At 31.6% G+C, this 17,555-nt stretch overlaps 2 protein-coding genes across 13 annotated transcripts in view; one reads left to right on the top strand and one right to left on the bottom strand.

Moving 5' to 3' along the window:
* Positions 1–17,555, bottom strand: part of LOC144839880 (zinc finger protein 830-like) — a 94,908-nt gene that overhangs the window by 57,512 nt on the left and 19,841 nt on the right. The gene's annotated exons all lie outside the window — the stretch shown is intronic.
* The window catches only part of LOC144839809 (bromodomain adjacent to zinc finger domain protein 2B-like), a 64,126-nt gene that overhangs the window by 38,603 nt on the left and 7,968 nt on the right, over positions 1–17,555 (top strand). For 7 of the 12 annotated variants that reach the window (XM_078695330.1, XM_078695347.1, XM_078695393.1 and 4 more), the window contains 19 exons: positions 269–418; positions 780–1,063; positions 1,389–1,566; positions 1,882–1,974; positions 3,993–4,120; positions 5,930–5,995; positions 9,340–9,384; positions 9,971–10,009; positions 11,528–11,593; positions 11,850–11,990; positions 12,400–12,514; positions 13,034–13,179; positions 13,276–13,383; positions 13,534–13,718; positions 13,956–14,211; positions 14,649–15,969; positions 16,344–16,502; positions 16,635–16,807; positions 17,073–17,233. In XM_078695330.1, coding sequence (XP_078551456.1) covers positions 269–418; positions 780–1,063; positions 1,389–1,566; positions 1,882–1,974; positions 3,993–4,120; positions 5,930–5,995; positions 9,340–9,384; positions 9,971–10,009; positions 11,528–11,593; positions 11,850–11,990; positions 12,400–12,514; positions 13,034–13,179; positions 13,276–13,383; positions 13,534–13,718; positions 13,956–14,211; positions 14,649–15,969; positions 16,344–16,502; positions 16,635–16,807; positions 17,073–17,233 — 3,814 coding nt within the window. The remainder of the gene's footprint in view (positions 1–268; positions 419–779; positions 1,064–1,388; positions 1,567–1,881; positions 1,975–3,992; positions 4,121–5,929; positions 5,996–9,339; positions 9,385–9,970; positions 10,010–11,527; positions 11,594–11,849; positions 11,991–12,399; positions 12,515–13,033; positions 13,180–13,275; positions 13,384–13,533; positions 13,719–13,955; positions 14,212–14,648; positions 15,970–16,343; positions 16,503–16,634; positions 16,808–17,072; positions 17,234–17,555) is intronic. The other 5 variants (XM_078695376.1, XM_078695368.1, XM_078695321.1 and 2 more) reach the window with 5 other exon arrangements.

Here is a 17,555-nt window from a genome sequence, read left to right as displayed (position 1 = left end):
TGAGATGTGATAATTGAAAGGGTAGTATGTCTATATAATATGATGAAGTAATTAATTTAGACTTTTGAGTTTAGTATACCAGACATAACTGCAACATTTAACAGAATTAGTGAGTGTCTAGTACACTGTACTCTAAGGAAGGATTATACTGTCTTGTAGTCCTACAATGCCATGCATAAAGTTATACTGGAATCTATCTTTGAAATAATGAAATGAAACTATTAGCTTGATATTTCTTATAATGAAACCTTTTTAAAAATAATTCTAGTTGATTCTGGCTCAGATCTTGACACTGAGGGTGACAGCGATCACCTTGACACTGATGCTTTAACCATCGATTCGGCTGATGAATCGTCACCGTATTCAAAGTATTACAAGCGTAACATGCCCTCCACTTCGATGTACTATGACCCTGGACGTAAGTTACCTCTTTCGAGTCCTTTCCAAATGCCATGATGTAGAGAGCTATAAAAATATTTTTTAGACATATTAGAGATTGATGATGGAAACAGAAATGTACATTTAATGAGTTACTCATGTTTAAACATCTATTGTATAATAGAACTAACAATAGACACACTGCAGTGATGCAATGCGTAATATAAGTGCATATCAAGCAGTAAATATATTATAACAAGCAGACTATATGTCTTTGTGAAAACACACACAAATGTATAGTATGTAATGTGGAATCATCACTATGCCAAGCCTTTTGGACATGTTTTTGAGGGAAATGTATTATAGTATGGTTGCTATATTTTTGTTTATTTTATTAACAGCCATTCCACAAAAACGTCTACGTGTAACAGATGTGGAAGCTGTAAATCAACCATTACAGTACGGATTTCGTCGTCAGACTATAATCCGACAACTGGGTCCTGAAGATCAGGTCAAAGGTGAGGTAATTTACTACGGACCGTGTGGTAAGAAATTACGAAACTATCCGGAGGTGCTACGCTACTTGAAACGGCGTCAGATCACAACTGTTGGCCGTGAACACTTCAGTTTCAGTGCTAAGGTGAAGGTTGGAGAGTACCTGAACCCAAGACCTGATGGCGGAATGGTAAAGTGCTGTTTACATTATAATAGACATAGACAGACATACAGTAGATAAACTTTATTCTTCCTAGAATCTAAATAAGTTTATTGGCAAGATAAGATAAACTCTTACATTTAATTAAAAATAAGAATTACGTTGAGCTGAAATCTTACTTCCCTCTCAATTTGAATGCAGGAGTATGCCTTCTGAAATTGATTGTACCTACAAAAAATAACTTATTTTAGTTATATATAAAATATATCATTGAATAATTATTATTTAATAATATAAATTGTTATATTATATACTATAACTGAATAGCAAAAATATTTTCCCTTCTGAACCTTAGGGTATTGTGTTTGAAAAACTGACTGCCGAAGAATTGACACAACGATTATATTCCCCACCCCCTCCAAGAGGTCGTGTTGGAAGGACTAGTCAAAAAGCTCACGAAAAAAGACGCATTGCCAGAGAGTTAACAAGACGGTCTGCGGAAGCAAAACTAAAGAAAAAACTTGAGCAGGAGGGTATGTGGAATAAAAAATTATTAATATCTATAAAAAAATACAACGATCTAAAGGACAAGCATGTCTGTAATAAACATTACCATGCCCAAACTGATAAATAAACAGAAAAATTATATGGACATAAACAGTATATTAAATCAACATATACCTTCAGTATAGCTTCTTGTTCAAAACAACGCATTTAACCTCTTATTAAAATATTTTATTTATTTTTAGTTTATTTTCTATTTTATGCACTTATGTTTTTATTTTGTAATTATTTTCTTTACGTAAAACTTTTCTGCATGATTCCCTTTTTATTTGCACCTAATTCAGAGATGGCACGACGTGTGCAAGAAGGCAAGATGAAACGTAAATTAGATCGGCATCAGCGTGCCTCTGTTGTTCGCGAACAACGACGATTGCAAGGTACTAACCTGGTTCATCGTTTTCCCCATTTTTTTTGCACTGTGCCTGTTTTGTTTTTTTTTAAATTTTCTCTGTTTGTTTCTGGCATTTGCTGTGAAAAGTTCCATTTTTGATTTGTATCATTTGTTTGCTTTAATTCTTCGTCAATTTTTATTTCAAAATATGCAACAAAAAATGTTTATGTTGTTCGTTGCTTTGCTCATATAACATACCTTTTTGTTGGTAATTATATAGGTTCCATTCCACTATCATTATCAAATAACACACCACTTGTCAGTGATTCAACATTTTATTTTTATACGTAAATTATTATATTTCATTAATAATATATAAAGCCAAGTACTGAAAGTTTATTACTATTTATCTCTTGCTTTGTTACAAGTAATTCTGTATTCTACCTGAGTTTATGGGATTCTTCTCATATTGGTTTTAAAACAATATTTTAAAGTAAAAATGTGAACTTATTTCCCAATACTGTATGAATTTAATAAAAAAAATATGGGGTTCTATTCAAAGGTTTACCATTATTACAAATTTTATTTGTTATCTCGGTGTTAAAGTCGCTTGTAGTTTTTTGTCTTTCAATTAACTCAAATATTATCTTAATATTGATCCAGATAATTAATCCAGAGTGCCATGCATTCTTTGACTGAAAAATTATAAAAAGTCGCAAGGAGTAAGTATGAGTTCTTTGAATAAAATAGTTTTTACTTAACATTAAAATTGAGAAAAAAATTCTAATAGCTATTAATAAATCTATAAATTATTCCGTGGAATTTAATATTTTTATTATAAGTGTTTATTGAAAAATATGAGTATACAAATTATCATCAGTAAGTGTTTTGTAAATATATTAACCATTACACGATGTGTTGTTTATATATGCAAACATATTATATTCATACAAAAATTAGAAATTTAAACATTTGACACTTTTCACTCATATCACATTTCAAATCATTTTGACACACATTTGCACAAATGTATAATTCTCTTATGTGGAGTTAGTTGCTTTTTTTAGACTTTGAAGTATTAATAGAATCTAATCACTACTTTTTTTTCCCTCTGTAGAGCAGCATGTCACATGCTTTTTGGAACTCGCATCTTAATTTAAGCATAGTTTACTCGGCACAATATACGCACCGGCAATCCTAAACGTACTATTTCCACTTGTAACTGATCAAATTCAAAGCTTCACACATTTAGTGAAGAAATCTGCTTCCTCTTTATTCCCTCCTGTCTTAGTTGTTCTCAGATATAAAAATTCTGCTTGCGCTGCTTTTATTAATATTTCATTTCCGAAGTGTCAATCTTCTAGCGAGCCCCACTGATGAATGTCTCTTGTTGCGTTGAATAGCTCCCTCGAGAGGGTTGGCAGGAAGTTATCCATATGCTGAACAAAATGAAGTCATAATTATAATCTGCCAAGTACATATAAGGGATATGCAAATGCTACTGGTTGAAAACCGATTGCCCATTGAAAATAGATAGCCAACCGAGTACTGGATATCCATAGATAGCCCATTGCAAATGGCTATCTAACTGTAATGACTGCCCATAGATTGCCCATTGGAAAGATCTAGCCAAGTGTACTGGATACCCATTATATAGCCCATTGGAAATAGCTAGCTAACTGGCTACCCATAGATACCAATGTACCGACTGGCCATAGGTTACCCATTGGACAGATCTAGCCAAATACAATACTGACTACCCATAGATACCAATGTACCGGCTGGCTATAGGTTACCCATTGCATCGCAAATAACAGTATTGAGAATGTCAATTTAATGGATGCTCATAGATCCAACAGCAAGTCATAGACAAAATGTCCAAATGTACATTTTATGTGTGTGGGTATTCAATGTAATCGCTTGTATGTTCTTTATTCCTTTATTGAAAATGAGTGTATGTTTGCTAATACTGTACTGCACTATTTAGTGATTAGTCAATATTTTATACTTTTGCAACTTGTTTAATAATTAAAAATCATCTATGTAAAATATATATTTTTGTAGCTTTACACATGGCCGAAGAAAAGCGACGTCACAAAGAGATGATACGGTTACACCGAGAACAACAAAAAATAATGCGAATGGAACAATTAAGAATGGAACGGGAAATGCGTGCACAGCAAATTTTTGAGGTATGGTGAAAAAGTTTTCAAAATAGAATGTGGTAAATGATTTCTTATTAGAGACCGGGGGTTGTCACTGTTGAAAACTGAAGATATACTATTTGATACCCTTCTTTGTATGAATGTAAAAGGAGACAACATGTCAAGTTAATTTGATCCTGTTGGCCCTTCATACTTTCATCTTGAACAGGAAATTAAAATCAATTACATGATATCACATATATCCTTCATAAAATATGCAACATCTGATGTAATGATGTAGATAATACAAGGTTCACATTGGTGTAAAATAACAGCTGAATAATCCTCGAGTATTATGCTGTCTCAAAACAAAAAACAACCTTTTCCTGAGGATATTTTAAGCTTTGGTTTGGGCATCTCGATAAAACAAAGTTTGGAAGGTGGAATTATATCCGAGGAATAATACATGGGTATAAGTGGGTTATCAGCTATTACCAGGGAAGAGTAAATTATTCCCTGCTATTACCAATACTTATTCAATCAAATTCCAAGTAAAATAATCCAATTTGCTTGTGCTACGTTAATGAAAGGTTTGTATCTGCATTGATATTGCAATTCTCTATATTGCAATTCTCTATGATATTAGTGTTTCACATTAATATGTGTATAAAATTGTAATGGATTTACTTTATATTATAATTGTCCTGTAAAACTATCCCATAAGACTAACCTTTTTACTTTTATACCTAATTTAATTGTACTATATAAAGTATTAAAGCCCTTCTCCTTGCTAACATACAGTAGCTTTCCTATGTCACACTTTCTCCTTTATATATCTCAAAGGAGTTGTATAAATTAAATTAGTTTTAAATCACCTCCTGAATATGGTGAAGGATTTATATAAAGCTTAAAGGAGATGAGAAAGCACATTCTTTTCTCTTTAGTACTAAGATTATTAGGAATTTTCTATTTTGGCGTTTAATTCCTGGTTGCTATTTTGTACAGTTCAAAGATCATAATAAGAAGGATTTGTTGGGTATAGCACTATATCATGGTACTGTAGCTGTGTGCTTACAGTAACATGCTTACCTCACAACTCAGAATACTTGGTTCAAATCCTAGCTCAGACTCAATGGCAAGATATTTCTTATAGAAAAAACACTAAAATTATTAAGAATTTTCTGTTTTGCCGTTTAATTCCTGGTTATAATATTGTACAGTTCAAAGATCATAAAAATAAGGATTTTTTGGGTATAGCACTATATCATAGTGGTACTGCTGTGTACTTACATGCTTACCTCACAACCTAGAATACTCTGTTCAAATCCTAGCTCAGGCTCAATGCTAAGGTATTTCTCAAGGAAAAAACAATAGTGTCACTGCTAAAGCTTAAAAATGTCCATCCTACAGTTAGTAACATAATAGTTTAGATTCCATCTAATTTGAAGGGTTTTGGTTCAAATCATATTTGATGTTTTTTTGTTTGTAAAGTACTATGTGTTTGCACCATTAGTGCACATGCATGTATTATGCATGCTGTTTATATCACACTCATTTGTCGGAATAATGTTCATTTAGATTCATCATGTCAAGTTTTCTTGTGTTCAGATATTCACAATATTTAAATAATCTACTCATTTTAATCCAATCTTTTTTGACTTGTAAGGTTATAATACTTTTCCGAACATTTATATTAAATTTGTTTGTCTTTTTTGTTTGAAATAATAATCATTAGCTCTGTTACAGTATATTTGATAGTGAAATACCGTAAATTCAAATATTTTTTTTTAATACAGATAATTTTTCAGTTTTAAAAATTAAAAAAATGTTTGTTTATTTCACTTGTTTGCGTCACAGGATCGTCGCAAACGGCGTCTACAGGTTGAGGCTAAAAAAAACCGAGATGCTTTAAAAAAGGCCAAGGTTTGTTTATCTACTTTACATACAGGTGGTTGGGCATTACATAACAATTTTACATAATTATTTAACATTCACCAACCATAAGAACCAATATCTCATATCACTATTATCAGCACAGTTCACTTGCTTTTTAAACTTTTTTGTTTTTTTTATATTATAAAAGTTAGATTTTCTTCATGGTTTGGGTATATTAGGAAAATTAATTTGGTAAATATTTATGTGTGCATGTTTGGAGTGGTATTTAACTAACAGCACAGACTTTATCATTGATATAAGGCACAAAATGTGTGTACAAAAGGGTGTATCTTTATTATTATCGTATTCACACAGACCAATTTTTTCTTAATTATTTTATTTGGAAAGTTTATGTTTTTGTTGAATCTGAAATAATGAGGCTTTTCTTTCATATTTCATTTTCACAAAAAGAAAAAAAAAGTAAATTATTATACATGTTTCTTAGTGAACCATAGTACAGCTTTTTGTACACATGTCATGTTAAGGTTGATGGTGATTTCAGCATGCTAATAGATTACATATATAATGTCATTATATGAATCCATCAATTTTTAAACAGAGAGCGGAACGAGTTTAAAACTGTAGATTATATCTTGTTTTTAGTCAGCCATTACTAACCAAGATGATACTCATTATCATGATATTGCTTGCATAATTTACAGTTGAAAGCAAAAAGAACAAAGTGATGTACCAAAGGGATTTAGGCATGTTTCCATATACTATACTATATCTATTTATATCACTACTTAAACATTATTTACATACTGAACTAGCTGGATAGAAAATACAATAATGTTACTATTTATTTATTATTCTATTTAGAAATAATAATTTGCACAGTTCACATAAATGATTTATTAACCATAATGCACATAATTAATATTTCATTCAACACCATTATATTATATTATTAAAATCATCATTCATACATCCATTTGCTTTATATTCTTTACAATTTCGGGAACGATTTAATGTTAAAGGGTGGATCCTATTACCATAGTTTAACTATTACATTCTTTTTTTGGTTAGATCTCTATAATAAATGGCCTATAAATAATACATTAAAGTAATTATTAAGCCTAAAGCTATGTTCACACTTGTTTTGTTTCATGTAACAGAAGACTTCGCTGTTCAATTAGTCTTAAGCCTTGTCTACACTATCAAACTTTATGTGACAAAAAATGTAATGTGTCCATATATGGACATGATGATGTCATATCACTACCATATTTAGGCACATCACACTTTTTTGTTTGATAGTGTCGACAGAGCTTTACAAGTTCTCCTTTTAGAATGGCATTGTATGTTTGCTCATTGGTATACCTTGCATATATTTGGTATACCATGCTTATATTTGGTATACCATGCCTATATTTGGTATGCCTTGCCTATATTTTGGTATACCATGCCTATATATGGTATACCTTTCCTATATTGTTTATACTATGACTATAGTTTTTATTGTAAGTTGATCTAAGAATGTTTATATTCTTTCACTTTCTAAGTTATGTTTATTATTCATAATTATTATTATCAATGTACATTAAACTTTTGAACTAAGTTGGTATACCAAATTTGTAATCAAATTGCATATTAATGCAGGACCTAATTAGAAAGTGAATTTCTGACACATGGTAACTATTTTATGTAAATGATGATGTAATGGTGATTCATACGCTGAATGATCATTATTAAATATGATTTAAAACACTGTAATAGTCTTCCTGAACAACTAATCGACCAGGAAATGTTGAAAACATGACCCATGTTAGATATGTTAATTACAAAGTCCATTTCTGTATTTATATGTTAATTAGTAATGTTGAAAGATACAATATGTGTATTGAAGTTCATAGAGGAAGGTATTTTTGTAGAACTCAAACTGTATACACATTTATGTATTGTTTACTTTATAGATTAAATGTTAGACTCAACTACAGTAGTACTACACCTCCCTTGTGACACCCCTATTAAAGGGACACTTCCATGAAACAGACAGCACTATGTTTTAACACTTATGGCCAATTCCTATCCAGAAGACACACCTGTTAAAAGCACACCGCACTCCTGAAGGTAACCCCTTAGTGGGGGTTCGAACTGGACTTTTTACTGTCCAAAATGTTCTAATTATTGTGGTCACTTTCCTGCTAGATATACCTAGTTATTATTCAAGTATTTTAACAGTGTATTAATTATTATTAATGAATTATCATTGAATCACTTAGGGAAAATTGACAATTACCCTTGAGATCAATTAATCAATAGCAGCCAGATACATATTAATTATCAGTGATTACTTATCAATTAATTTGTAGGATGTATTGTTTTTTTTTATTTTTCAAAGTGTTAAGTGGGTTAAATGGCCAAGCGGTTAAGGCAGGGGTGCCTCATAGGACAGTGAATTATTATTGGTAATCCTTGGCCAGACTTAAGATACATAAAAAAATTCAACTATACCATTGTAATAGGGAAAGCACTCTAAAAACTTATTAGTTTAGACATTTAATGCTATAGTTTGAATCAATGGTATTGGTCAGTGTGTGAGGGTCATGTCAAATTAAAAATGGGTATTTAATGTGCAAATAAATCTAGGCACAAAATTGAGTTTATAAAATATAGTTTTATATATTCATATACATTCATATGATATTGAATTATATAGAAAAGAAATATATTTCTTACATTTTGTTTACATTTTTTTAATTAAAATATTTTGCTATTGCTATCACACATACCATACCTTTCATTGTTTCTATGTTATACTATTATTTTATTATTATTAGTATAGATTGTGTATGTTATCTTTTCTTTATGCAGCTTCATAGAAATTGTACAAGCCTTAAATACATACAATTTTGGGGTTGGCTTTTTCTCATCCTCACAGATTTCCTCATCTTTATCAGTAAATTAATTTTCAGTAAATCACAGGCCGGTTTAGAATTATTTCTTCTATGCCTGCAAATTTGTATTATATCCATACATATTTATTTTTTTAAAGCATAGTTTTTCTATTCCTCTGAGAAATGTATACACATATATATATCTAGAATGTTTTCATTATTGTTAATTTTCTACTTGTAGTTATATGCGCAACTTTAGAATATACCTACCCCCTTGCAATGATTGTAGTAGCAGCTTGGGTTGATAACCGGGAAATAAATTGTAATGCCTAAGTCTATCTATACCAATTTTAATAAAATGAATGGAAAAATATCATTGTTGACAGCCATTTGAGAAGTAATTATTTGAAACTAAAATCATGCCATTGGTCATATAATGATGAAGAAAAAAATAGTCACTTTAATTACACTTAAAAATGTTTTTCGTCCTAGGAACGAGAGTTAAGACGTCAGCAAGCTGTACTTCTCAAACATCAGGTAAGAATCTACCAGATTATAACCGAATAACATTAATAACTTGACATTTGATCATACTGTTTATTATTACTGTATTAAATTCTGTCTTTTTGTATCAGAATGTTTTAATGTAATTATAATATAAAGTAATATGCAAAAGCTCATTGCATAATGTTCCTCAATCTGATGTTTGTATCTACTAGCAATGCTCGGTTTAAATTTTATTTGCAAAAAAAAAACGGTATTGCCATTCTTGTTGCTGATTTCTTAATGCTTTAAATGCAAATTATAATGTAATCAAGAAAAAGCAACAAATTAACATATCTGTTTTTCTGGCTAGTACAGAAATTACCTCATGAACACCGTGGATATCACTATAAAAGTTATGCAAATTAGATATATCCGTTTGTACTATACCGTATGCAAATTATCAGAGTCCATGCCTTAACATTAGATATCACTGGTGGTAAATGCAAATTAGATGATAAGAATATTACGTGACCCGGTGAATCAAAATTAATGACAGGAGTAGATATCAGATTATGTTTCACTTGCTAGAAAGGAAATTGAATCAGAGTCTATTAAGAAATCCAAACTCCTTTCACAGAAACTCACACACCTGAATCATCTCACTCAACAGACGCAGGTAAACCAACGGTTTTTACGGTGTTGGTAAACACCGGTTTTCTCGGTGTAGTTATACCGGTCTTTCGGTAGAGCACCGGTTTTGTTGGTCTTGGTATTGTGTTGTATTTATTCTCAGCAGGCGTTAATTTTTTTTTGCAATGTTTCACAATTTCTTTCCCAGTTTGAAAAACAATGTATTTTGCATGAAAGCTTGTATGGAAAGAACTGTATAATATTCTTTTTGTTTTTATTTTTATTGTTTAAATTATTTTGTTGTCATATTATAAGGAATGAATAATATAACTACAACAAATTCCACCCTTTCTTTATGAACTATGCTTGATAATAGTACGACATCATGTTCCAAAATTAGCACTGTTTCTGTAAATTTCTTGTTTATTTATGCATAATTATACAGTTTTCTATTTTATAAATTATATTTAATAACAATTTAAATTCGTTTTTTTAAAACTATTTAGATTATGTGAAGAATACTTGTACAGTATCATAGAAATAAAACTGTAATGAATAATGATTACATTTGTTATGATAAAGCATATTTCTCTACGGATTGTTTATTTTAATTTAGATAATTATTAATTAATGAGACAAACACCTTATATGCACTTGAAATAGCTGTATTATTTTATTATTTTCCTAGTTTTGTCCTTCCTTTTTTTGTATGAAAATTGTCTGTGTTCTGTTTTGTTTACTGTACTGTTTATCACATTGTGTTTTTGTTTGTAATTGCATTGAGAAAATAAATGTTCCTCTATGGTGATTGTTACCCTTTTTTTTCGGTAAAGCACATCAGAAAGACTTGTTTATTCAATGGGTGTGATTTAAAAAAAGCCAATTTATATGGCATACCATACTAATAGATGGTGCTATTCCAACCCGGAGCCCTAAACAAAATACAGGGCCGTGTACCAACAATTTCATAGTCATAGTCAATACGGTCTAGGAGTTCCAAACATCTATGGGTTGTTGTTGTCCCTGCTGGCAAGTACCATCTTGTGGCTGGAAAGCATTGTACTGGGCAGCCTTCTAAATTTTACTATGTGCACCAATTTATATATTAGCATACCTTTTAAATTACAAGCCTTACACTCTTATATTATTATTACAGAATTCTTAATTACTTTCTTGTTGTTTATAGCACGCTATATCAAATTGTGTGACCTTTAAACTTTAAGCTATCACTATTTTCTGGTATTAAACTTATAATGTGGACATAAACTGTCACCAGGAAGTTCCATTTTCTATCAATAATAAAATAGAGAAAAAGTGTTGTTTTTATATTTGTTAAAATTTGTTTATTGAAATTGTCATGTAGATTTGTATGAAAATTAAACAATATTTGGATAGATAGTTCACTGTTTGTATGTTTTCGGTGTGAATCTGTTAATCTATGAACCAGTTTAGTGTCAATGTATCCATGTTTATATTGTCTCTGGTTACAAATTTATTGTAACGTATAAAGTTGAACTTTACAATGTGTCGATGTTTATTTAAAAAAAAAACCAATTTATTTTAGGAACGTGAAAGACGAAAGCAGCATATGCTTTTAGTGAGGGCACTAGAGGCCAGAAAGAAAGCCGAGGTAAGCTATATAGTAACAAGTAAATAATATTGAATGAATGTATACATATATACTGTATCTTCTGTACTGTACCTTTGAATTGAATAAATATTTAGGAAGATTCAGTTATGATTGAAAATGTTCATCTGGTTTGTAGATATAAGTTATTTTGGAAAAATTCTTTTTAAAAAAAAATTATAGTTGGGTTGTTCAGAAAGTATTTGTAGACTTAAAAGTTTCAGCTTCTTATTAGATCATATATTTTTTAATTTACCAGGAAAAAGAACGGGTTAAGGAAGAAAAGAAGAATGAAAAGAAAGTATCGAGAGAACGAAAGGTTCAATTGAAAAGAATGGAGCTTCATATGATGAAAGAATTAAAGAAGCCTGTTGATGACTTAAAGGTCATTGACCCTAAGGTATGAAATATTCTGCAAACACTTATAAAGCTCTGTCTACACTATCAAACTAGTTTGACAAAAAAAAGTGTGATGTGCCCAAATATGGTAGTGATATTCTTAAATATGGTAGTGATATGATATCATCATGTCCATATATGGACACATCACATTTTTCTTGTCACATAAAGTTTGATAGTGCTTTAGAAACATCAGTTCCTTGTATCTTTTCCTTGCATAGCATGGTGGTACAATGATTAAAGCAATAAAAAACAGTTTTGCTTTGTCCTTTTTATGGTACGTTAAACTGTCCTATTTACATAAATACACACTCTGGATCCTGAGAGTGCCTAAATCCAACTATAGTTACGCATTTATATTCTACACATCTTTGTCCTATTAAATCCTTTATATTGTTTTTTTTCAACAGCTTCCTTTACCTGAGCTACCACGTATTCCAGGTGTAAAGTTACCTGGACAAGCTTTTGCTGATTGTATCATGATCATAGAGTTTATGCATAATTTTGGCGAATCACTTGGTTTGGGTGAGTGTTTTGATTATTGACATTACCACTTACATTTAATTTTTATTGCACTGAAAAGGATTGCACATTATTTTAAAATGGTGGCTCAATGGGCCAATTTGCAAGCAATATCACTTAAAACATATTTATACAAATTACAATAATAAAATTCAAGTCATGTATATAATAACACCAGTATATAAAAGGAGATCGAAGAACCAAGAGTAGCACCGGTAAGAAAAGAGCTTGGAAAAAATGAAGGGGACAAACTTATGAGTCACTAAGAAATCTATATCTAATAATTTACAAAATATATTTTAAAAGTAATATTGTTTTAATATATTGTAATAAACATATTTGTTAATAAATAAATCTCAAGACTCTCTGGTTACCATCAAATACATTTATTATGTTACTTGAAGACAGCAAGTAGGCTTTAAATTAAAAAGTAATAAACAGCCTGTTCATAGTGAATAGGTGTCATAATGGCAATTCATAGATATATTGCATATTCATTAGTTGGTTCTTTATTTTGTATAGATTTGGATGATGATGTACCATCATTAAACGCCCTACAGGAAGGGCTGCTAAATAACGAGGACTACAACACAGACCTACTACGATTTACAGTGCGCCTTCTACGCTTAGCTTATGATGACCCTGGGCTTCCTGATGACCCAATAATGGTGAGTATTTAATTAGAAATTAAAATATTCATCGCATATTAAAATCACGAATAATATTTTATCGGTACTATAATGATTTTAATTTCCAACCTTTAGCCTAAAACAGCATGGGGTGAAAATATACTGAAAGTTGATATCAACAAGAAGACAATGTCAGAAATGTTGAGGTTGTTATTAATTAACGTCAATGGACAAGATAACGAGGTATGTATAAATTAATATAAAATTCGTTGAATTTGTTATTGTGTCCTAACAATGTTTTGCTTGCTTTTCTTTAAAATTGTGTAAAAGCAACACAGAATATTTTTTAAATTACAGCACAAATTTTAAAAAAACTATCTATTCCATTTTCAGTTGTCACAGGCACTTAGTTTTCTGCCATTTAAAGCCTTGGTTGCTAGCCAGAAGGCAGCCATCTTGGCATTCCTTGTCAACCAGCTCGTGTGCAGCAAGCTAGTGGTTCAGCAGATCGATGAAAGTATAGATGACATGTCAAGTCTGAGGAAGGACAAATGGGTAGTCGAAGGAAAATTGCGCCAGTAAGTTATGATAATATTAATAATACATAGTGGTTGAAATATGTCATTATTTGCAGAAGTCCGAAATAAAATATCGGGAGAATTTAAGAAAGCAAAGATAAACAATTGAGAGCACTATAAAAATTCATCAAACTATAGAAGCAAATTGAAAGTAGTCGAGCCTAAATAATAAATTTATAAATCTTTGGTTTGGTTTTTGGTTTTTCAAATTATATTATTCAATGAACTTTTTTACAGATTACGATCACAACAGGCTAAGAAGAACAGTAAGTCGGCTGCTAAAGCAGTTATGGACAGCTTTGCAAATCAATCTGGGCATAACTCGCTAGACACATCAAAGACCAAGCGAGATGAGGACGAGGAGGACGATGATGAGAAGGATGAAGAAGATGACGATGCACCACCAGAAGGTGTTGACGAGGCAACTGTGGAGGAAGAGGATGATGGTATGACATCTGAAGAACTTCAGAAGAAGATTGATAGATTAGAAAAGGTATATCTAAAATTCATTTTCACAGTATAATACTTTCAATTTGTTTTCATCGTTGTAAGTTTCACAATCAACAAATTGATTATTACGGAACTAGAACTTAAGACAGTGGCTTTGTGTGAACTAGTACACCAGAGTACCCCCTACTCGTTTTGAAAGATTTACTAGGGTCTTTAAAGTGCACATGAGCATTTTGTGTACACTGGACCTACGGTTTATAGTCCTTATCCGAGAAGACTTATTCTACCACCAGAACCATGGAGCAAGTGAGGCTCGAACCCTTGCCGATATAATCAGTCAGTGTGTATTGAAGAAAGAAATATTTGCATGGATTATGCTTAGAATGAAACTGACTTAAATTGTTGAGATGTGTTAATGTTTAAGAACATTATATATATTAGTTATTTTTGTATTGCTAAACTTTTTTTTCCTCTCCTTAGCAACATGGACAGTTCAAATGTAAAGTATTTAACAAGTCACATTCCTTACGAGGCATTTGTTTTGGCCAGGATCGCTACAGACGTCGTTACTTTGTCTTGCCACATGCTGGGGGAGTGTTTGTAGAAGGAATGGAAAGTTCCGAACTCCCTGAAGAGCTGGCAGAAACTGAAGTGAAAAATGAACCAGAAAGTTTAGACATTAAGCAAGAAGGAAATGATGATGTGAAAATGGAAGGAATTGAAGAAGAAGCTCATAAATCAATAAATGGAGAAGTGAAAGAGGAAACTGATAATGAAATGAAAGTAGACATAAAGGAAGAAGCAAAAGAAGAAATAAAGGATAAAATAATTGATGAAATTGTACATAGTGAATCAAAAAATGTAAAAGATGATGATAAAACAATTAATTTAGAAAATGGTGATATAAACGATGTTAGCAAAGTTGAAGCAAATGATGAAAAAATGGAGGAAGAATCGGAATTGAAACCAAATGGGGAATCAAATATTGTACAGAATGGTTTTGCGGACAATTGTGAAGCAAAACTGGTAGATGAACCCGACAAGTTGTTACCAAAATCTGCCGAACAATCAAAACTAAACATAATAAATGTGCCAAAGATGATTGAGGATACGTTACGGAAAGAATTGTGTGAAAATGTTGAGAGTACAGACAAAGATGGAAAAACAATTGAACCTACTAAGTCAAAAGAATGTAAGGAAGAATCTGTAGAAAGTGGTAAAAAAACACCAACCAAGTCTGCCAATGCAGAAATGAATGGCAGTTTATTGTATGGCGATTTAAGCCAACAGGACAACCCATTACTTATTCCTTACCCCGTAGTATCCGGAAGCTCAGTGTTTCCGACTGGACTAGATGCGAAGTTAAATGGTGCCACTAATCCGTGGTTTAGTATATTACCACGCATCCCATGCGATGAAGCGACTCTTGCTAGCATGCATGTTTCCGATTCGTCTACCTCAAACACCTTGAAACACTCCTCGTTACCGATGTTTAATTTACCCCCTTACAGTATTTATCAACTTCCGTTCCCCATCATGCCTATGCAGCCAATGAACTCGTTCCTAAATCCGTACGGATTCCCTGGGCTTTCGCCTATGCAGATGCATCCGTTTATGGGCCTACAGGGCATGTCACCAACTCTTATGGATGCACAAGCCATGGCCGCTGGTTCTAGTCACAGGTCTACTCCTTTTGATGATAATGCTAGTGATGACTTTGCTTCTGAGGATATAGCTATTGCCAATATGCAGAAGTTGTTGGATGAGAGAGAAAATTCACCATTAATTCAAGTTCCAGATGGTATGTAGTTGCATAATACATTTTTGTTTTTATATTTTTTTGATTTATGTTTTTTTTTTATGATTCGATTTATTTTAAAATACTGTATATGATCAAGATAAATTCAAAATAATTATTTAAGTTGAAAATAAAACAGTAATAAGGTCAAAACCAGAAGAAAAACAATTTTTCTTGTTCTGTTAGACCTTAAAATACAGGTAAGCGATAACTATATGTCGTATAAGATTGAAACACATACATATGGATTGTGAATACTATTGTGTAACAGAATAAAACAATCTGATTAAAACAATAAACTATTTTTATTAAACAGCTATTCCCTTCATCTTGTATATGTTACAAGTATATTACAACTTCTCTTTCTTTATTTTCAGATCTGCGAAATGGTTGGTTCCACATATCAGAACCTGAAATGATCCAATCTGTAATCAAAAACCTCAACCAGCGTGGAATACGTGAACGCAATATGCAGAAGAACTTCCAAAAGATGTCTGAATATGCCTATAAAGCCACCACAAAAACTGATAAACATAGTAAATTAATTTTGTTTTTTAGAAAGAGCAAAATAACTTTGTACATTATTAGAATTTATACATAATTTGACTGTTTTGTAACTTGTGGCGAATAAAAAATTTATAGTAATTACTACATTACTTCTTCTTTAGTTGAGAGTCTGCAAAACAAAGAAGAAAATTCAGTTGAAATGGTTGGTGGAGCACCAGCCCATGATTCCAAGGACAACTGGTCAAAGAAGATCCTTTTCAATGTCAAACGTAGTCTTCTGCAATCCATTGAGACACTGGAGGAAAAAATATACTCCGCTAGTATGCAGATTAAGGTTAGAATTTATTTTATTTACATTCATAGTTCTATATTATTTAACTTAGCTTTCTCTTAGAACAACTAGTTTATTTGCCATTCTGGATAAATTCTGTCAGAGCTTCAATGTTAAATAGCCTAAATTAATAAAGAATTAATGACATCAACAAATCAAGTTATTTCAGATAACAGTATGTTTTAACTGTAAACTGTTAAGTTATAGTACTCACTAAGTTTAGGCCAAATAAAAATACTTAAATTCACTTATTTCTTTTATTCTCTAGGGCTGGACTCTGCCTGAGAAAATCTCTAACAAGAAGCACATTTCAAGCCTAGAGCAAGCAGATGAGAACGGGTCCAACCTTATGGAGATAGCATCACAAAGACTGTTAGATGTTGAAAAATCAATCGAAAGACGTTATATTAAACCCCCACTCAGTAGAAAGTGAGTATATTTGTTTGTTAGGTCAGTGTATTTTTGATGAGTTGAGGTAGTTAGTCACCCAGCCCTTTTGATTTCAGTGTATTTAATTTCAGTGTATATGCTTTCAGTGCATTTGACTTCAGTGCATTTGATTTCAGTGCATATGCTTTCAGTGCATTCGATTTCAGAGCAAACGATTTCAGTGCATTCGATTTCAGTGCAATCGATTTCAGTGCATTCGATTTCAGTGCAATCGATTTCAGTGCATATGCTTTCAGTGGATTCGATTTCAGTGCATATGCTTTCAGTGCATTTGATTTCAGTGCATATGCTTTCAGTGCAT

This window comes from Antedon bifida, chromosome 1 (assembly GCF_963402885.1).
Source record: "Antedon bifida chromosome 1, ecAntBifi1.1, whole genome shotgun sequence".
NCBI classification, from domain to species: Eukaryota; Metazoa; Echinodermata; class Crinoidea; order Comatulida; family Antedonidae; genus Antedon; species Antedon bifida.
This window is presented reverse-complemented; position numbering and strand designations above follow the sequence as displayed.